This window comes from Tympanuchus pallidicinctus, unplaced genomic scaffold (assembly GCF_026119805.1).
Source record: "Tympanuchus pallidicinctus isolate F22 unplaced genomic scaffold, pur_lepc_1.0 scaffold15, whole genome shotgun sequence".
Classification (NCBI taxonomy): domain Eukaryota; kingdom Metazoa; phylum Chordata; class Aves; order Galliformes; family Phasianidae; genus Tympanuchus; species Tympanuchus pallidicinctus.
Window position 1 is genome coordinate 20552729 of NW_026294669.1, and position 5910 is coordinate 20558638.

A 5910-nucleotide genomic window follows, 5' to 3' on the forward strand; every position below is an offset into this window, starting at 1 on the left:
CTATGCAGCTAAAAGTTTCCCTCACAAAGCACCTAAGAGGACAGTACTGCCAATGAGGAAGATAACTTCCTGCATGAAGGCTTGTTTCCGTGTTTTGTAAAACCATTATTTGTCTAACGATGACATCCAATTAATCCAAATTTGGCATTACTTTACTTTTATAATTAGCAATTTTGGACCGTGTTCAGCAGCATAAGAGCTATTAAAAAAAATAATAATCAGTCAAACCTGGAGAGATGCTACTACTAGGACAGGTCGCACACATGAAGTGCATGCTGCCTTTCAGACAAAGCTTATCACAGGGATCACACTGACAGGGTGAGCCACAATGGAAAAGATAGGATGTTCATTCAGTAATTGCCATGATTTGGGCAGCTTCCTTACTGTAGTTCCAGAATAGCTAGCCAGAACTTCTCCATATACTAACTACAGAGCTAAACCTCAAGAAAATCTCATCATACACAAAGATGAGCTTTAGGCTAGAATTCTAGTTGTTTACTGCCTTTCATCCAAGGCAAATACACTGCACGTCACCTCTGTAACAGCTTATGAGAATAAACTATAATAAGTGCATTAAAAAAGGACCAAAACTGTGTGAGCACAACCACAGATGATAGCTACAACATGCTTTACCTCCTACTATCTCCTCCAAACCAAATCATTTCCAGACCTAGTCATATAGGGTAGTACTAGTAACACTATGCTAGATCTGAGTGTTTGAAGGTACTACATGCTTTATTCTCAAACCTGAGTAAAATCAGCAGTTGCTTTCCGTTCTTACAAAGCAGCTTTTAATCTTTCCACAAGGATAACTATTTCCTCTGAAGAACATACAGAGAAAGAAGCCTCTTACACTGCGTTCAAGTTAGGCTACACGGATACATATTTGGTATTTAAGTTCAAATTAAAACAAAGAATTTACCTGCGTACTGCACCCATCAGAGCCACAAGTGAAGGACAGGCTAGTTACAGCTCGTAGTAAGTAAGATAGGAAAGTAAAGCTCATAAGCTTGTTCACCTTATTCCAAAGGTCAGTTTATAGTTGTTGAATGATCAGATTTATTAATTAATACTCAAAGCCACCCAACCAATTAGTATACAGTAGCACACATTACGTTGCTGTAAATGCAGACAACACCTTAAATGCACTAAGGTTGTTAGAAGATAGAAACCACGAGAAGCAAAGCTTGCAGTGCAGACATTTTGTTACTAGTATTCTAGTATTAAAAAATTAGGTAGAAAACATTTCTTTACTATATCAGGAAGCTGGACATTCCCCCTTTTAGTTAGGTAATGCCAAGAATGCTGTAATTAAGTAAGAGCATAATGCCCATGTGCCACAACTAAAGGCTTTGGAACAATGTCAACCAATAGTTTAGTTCAACCTGGATACTGATCAGAACCAAGCAGAAAGCTTTTACTAGAGTGATCAAAATTCATAGTGGAACAGACAACAGATACAAACAGAACTTCCTTATTGCTGTTTGTGGATTGTTTAGCTCATTCTACCATGGGGTGCCAAAACTCCATGCGCCAGCTAATTAGGGGATAGGAGGTGGAGAACACCACAAAATTGTGCACAGAAACAGCTCTGGATAAATTTGATATAGGTTAAGGAACAAGGCCAGAAGTATAACTCCTCACACTTTGTCAATGCATCCTTTGATTTTCCTAGGATAAGTCATATTGACTTCACCAAACAAGTGACGTTCCAACAAATATTATTCTTGACTTGAAGTCACTGTTGTGACATGGTATGTCATAATCACAACATAAAGTCATGCCCTAATAAGAAAGATAATAAATGCAAGCAACAGGTTGACAGTTAAAGTTGTTATCTTTAATGAAATGACTTTGGAAATAGCATTAATTTCCACGACACCAGCATTTTGGGAGTCCCATAAAATATGCAGGATTACATTCCAACGCCAATATTACAGGCAGATCTCCTTTCACATGGCAAATAGGATCAAGAAAGCAACCATCAGACAGAAGAGACCCATAGCTTCAGACAGGGCGAATCCCAGGATAGCATATGAGAACAGCTGCTGCTTCAGAGAAGGATTTCTAGAAGAAAATAAAGGTGTAAGATCTTTTCATCTTCAAGAAGTTTTTCATACTCAGCTTAATGTTTCTCATAGATTTAGAATCTCGTACTCCCCTTGCACAGATTCTATAACAGAAAATTCAGTAAATCCAAGCATAAGCTTTCTATAAGCAAGGATTTAATGGAAGAGAAGTGACTTAGTTATTAAGGTTAGATTCAAATTATGCAGATTACATATGTCTTTTCCAAGTAAGTATAGACTACATTCATTCTCTGCATCTACTTTCTTCCCATATGGGAACTATTAGCACTATAAGTTTACTTCATATCTTTCACATTACAACTGTACTCTAAGGAAGCTGAAAACATTATGTAGCTCACAGAAAAATCCAGGAACTGAAACCATCTAGACAAAGGAAATTAGTATGCAATGGTTTGTTATTAAAAAAAAAAAAAAAAAGCAATACATTATTCCAGGGCAAGGGGAGGACTTTTCAGCATAGCAATATGCAGTAATACTCCAAAAACTTACTGACTTTCATGCCTATGACAAAAGAGGAGACGTTTATTTTGTATGAAAAGCCTTTCATGTTTCTTAAATCAAAGCTGAACTTCCTTGCCTTCAGTAGGGTTTTTTAAAAAACCTTTATTAAGACAAAAGACTTAGGTCTTAACTGCTAGAAAGAATAATGAAATAAATATTTCCTTAATGTCTGTTTTATTAAGGTCCTCTTTAGGACGTCTCCCTTCTTCTAGGGGAGAATCTAGTCTAGATTTTGAATTCAGTTCTGGAAGTGAATGCTGCAACAGTGAACTTCAGTGACAAAAGCACTGACCAAGACTAACAATCTCTTTTCTTTCATGTCTCTTGTCCATGCAGACAGTTCTGGATTAATGTGAAACAATGAAGTTCTGAATTGATCCAGAGAGCCATCCTGTTGAATATACTGCAGCTTCACACTATTCCATTTAGCCATGTTTAACACTAGCAATATTAACAGAACCTAATACACCTCCATCATTCTTACTACAACTTAGCTTACTGGGAATGCTGCATCAAGATACAACTGCAAGTAATTCAACACTTGTTTGAGGGAGATTGATTACCTGGCGTAGCCAATGATTAGACTACCGAAGACTGTTCCAATACCAGCACCAGATCCAGCCACACCTACTGTGGCAGCACCAGCACCAATGAATTTGGCAGCAGTGTCAATGTCCCTGCTGACAGCACTAGTCTGGAATTCCCTAAGTGCTAGTTGAGAGACACTGCTTTGGGCCCCATTAAGCGTCGATTTGCCCTAAGAAAACAAGACATGAAAAAAACATTATATTCAGAGACAGACTATTTCTGGTGATGCAGCACTACTTCATAGTTACAAAAGTTGCATTAGAACCAGAGTCTAGTTACTCTTGCAAGTGATGAGACTATAAGAGATAAGGAGAATGTTACCTGTTCACCTGAAAGCAACCAACATAAAATGCAAAGGACTTTTCTTAAGTGAAACAGCAGGACAGCAACAAGTATTATTAAAGGTTTGATTTAAAGCAAGCTTCAGAGCATATCTGTGTTAGTACAAGTGAACTCTAGGTTGAGAACATATAGGCTCACCAGGTACTTTAAGAAGATACAGAATTTTGTTTATAAGGTACCTCTCCAGTCCTTGCCTCTGGCCTAGAAAACACAGATGCTGAAATTGGTCTGTACAAGATTCTTGATCCAACACGGATCTGCAAGAGGAGGAAAAAAATTAAAGAGAAGTACTTAGCTACAACTGTCCTCATAAGATCTTCTTTAAGTTATTAAGGCTATTATTTACTAAACCACTTGCCTTATTAGAATGGTAACAATTTTTGCATAGCCAGATATACAGAACACCATACAGAAACAAACTCCACACGCAATTCAATAGCACAGTTTTCCAAAGCCATTACAGCAAACAGCAAGACCATTCAGCGAGCCTGTGCATGCGGTACACTGACAGGAAAGGGAACAAATCAGCAGCCACGTAAGAGCCAAACAGGCTGGCAGGCAGCGACGTACATTTTACAACGTAAAAATAAAAGCCACCATAATTAATTCCCGAGCCGCTAAATGCACAGACGCGGCCCGGACTGGGAAACGCCGCGAGGCATAAATGAATGAAGGCTGTCTCACAAGAGGCCTGCGCGTGCCCTTGGGCTGCCAGCACTCTAAGGTCACAGCGCACAAAGCGCTTCCTGCAGGGAGAGCCTTGCGCGCAACACGCGAGCGGCGACGTTCTGCAGCGCGAAAGGACATCGGGAAGGATAAGAGCCCCTTGCCTCCCAAGGACAAGAAGCCCAGCCCCGTGAGGGCCGAACCACGGCCCGCAGTTTGACCTACAGCAGCGCTCCGGGCCCGGCTGCACCGCGGCCCCCCCTCGCGCTCCTCACCTCGGCCAAGGGCCCCACCAAGGATGCGGGAAGGAGACCGCGGCCCCGCGCCCGGGAAGCCCCCGCCTCGCCTCGCCCCACGGGGCCCGCCCGGCTCGGGCGCCCGGCGGCAGACCCGCCACCCCGCGGCGGTGCCAGCGGCGGGGAGGAGCGAGCGAGCCCGCCTGCGGGGCCGGGAGCGACCCACTCACCAGGGCGGGAGAAGCGGCGAGCTTGGCGCAGGCGAACATCTCGGCGGGCGGGCGGCGTCCCCGGGGCCACGATCCGGAGTCTCTGCGGAGAGAGTGAAAGGGTGAGCGGGCCGCGGCGGCGGCGATGGGGGCGGATGCCCCGGCCGGCGCTCACCCTCTGCGGCTGCCGCTCCTCGGGGCCGACGGGCTGAGCGCGGCTGTGCGCAGGCGCGGCGGGACCGGCGGCGGGAACCCGGATGCGGCGCGGCGGAAGAGGAGGAAACGGCGCCAAGGTCACTTTATGCCGACGCCATTGGCGGCGGCGGGGGGCGCGAGCCTCGACACGCCCCATCAGTGGCCACGCCCCCACCGTGGCCCCGCCCATCCTTAGCCACGCCCGCGCTCGGACGCCCCCTCCTTAGACCACGCCCGCCCGCCCGCTCTGAGGTCTCCCCGCAGCCTCGGCAATGGAACAGCACGCTTCGTATTTGCTTATTGCATCCTTGCTGGGGTGTTCTGCCATCCTCCAGCTGACACCGTGCCTTCTCACATTGCGCGTTTTTCTGTCAGCTCCCACAGCCAAGCCGCAGTCTCATCGGTGCTATACGTTTTCTGTTATGATTCCCACTCTGGAATGCTGTGCAAAAACACATTCACAAGCTGCTCGGTCTGAGCAGCATCGACACCACCATTAAGCACCTGTTAATTGTTGCACTTAAGGTATAACAGCTGATACTACATTTTACATCCAGCTCAGCTGTTGCTTTAGGGAGGGGTCAGGAGAGCAGTTACTGATCTCCAGGGACCCTACTCAGCTTAATTCAAGCAGGTCTCCTTTAAAAAAGACTTCTGTTAACCTCACGGTTTTTTATCTGCATAAAATGCTGCTCGGTCCACTGGTGTGCTGGAGAATGGCGCAATTCCTGTTTGTTCAGCATGTGTTTAAACACTTAAGTTCTACAGGGAGTTGGATCTTGTGTATACACTGTACCTGTAAGCAGGCATTTCTGGCTGGAGTTTGTGGGCTGGTTTCCATCCAGATACAGACAAACACTGGCAGCTGTAGAGTGCGTCAGAAGAATGCATTTAGAAATTCAGCAATTCACATGCTGTACAATGTCAAATAAATGGCTGTGTCCAGAGTGCTTTGCTCTGTCAGTATCCTACATTCATTATTAATAACTTACAAGAGATGATTGTCTGTTCTGTATCTGCTGAAGGGGAAATCTTATCTAGTCAGGAGAAATCCCACTGTCCAAAGTCTAAGTAGATAGCTGT

The 5910-nt window shown here is 44.7% G+C and overlaps 1 protein-coding gene across 1 annotated transcript; it reads right to left on the minus strand.

Moving 5' to 3' along the window:
- Positions 1 to 1818: 1818 nt before the first annotated feature.
- On the minus strand, positions 1819 to 4944 carry ATP5MC3 (ATP synthase membrane subunit c locus 3). Its single transcript, XM_052676511.1, has 5 exons — positions 4808 to 4944; positions 4654 to 4735; positions 3701 to 3778; positions 3155 to 3348; positions 1819 to 2067 (listed from the first exon to the last, which is right to left on the minus strand). The coding sequence occupies exons 2-5, from the start codon at positions 4690 to 4692 to the stop codon at positions 1953 to 1955; spliced, it is 426 nt and encodes a 141-aa protein (XP_052532471.1). The 5' UTR covers positions 4693 to 4735; positions 4808 to 4944; the 3' UTR covers positions 1819 to 1952.
- Positions 4945 to 5910: the final 966 nt, after the last annotated feature.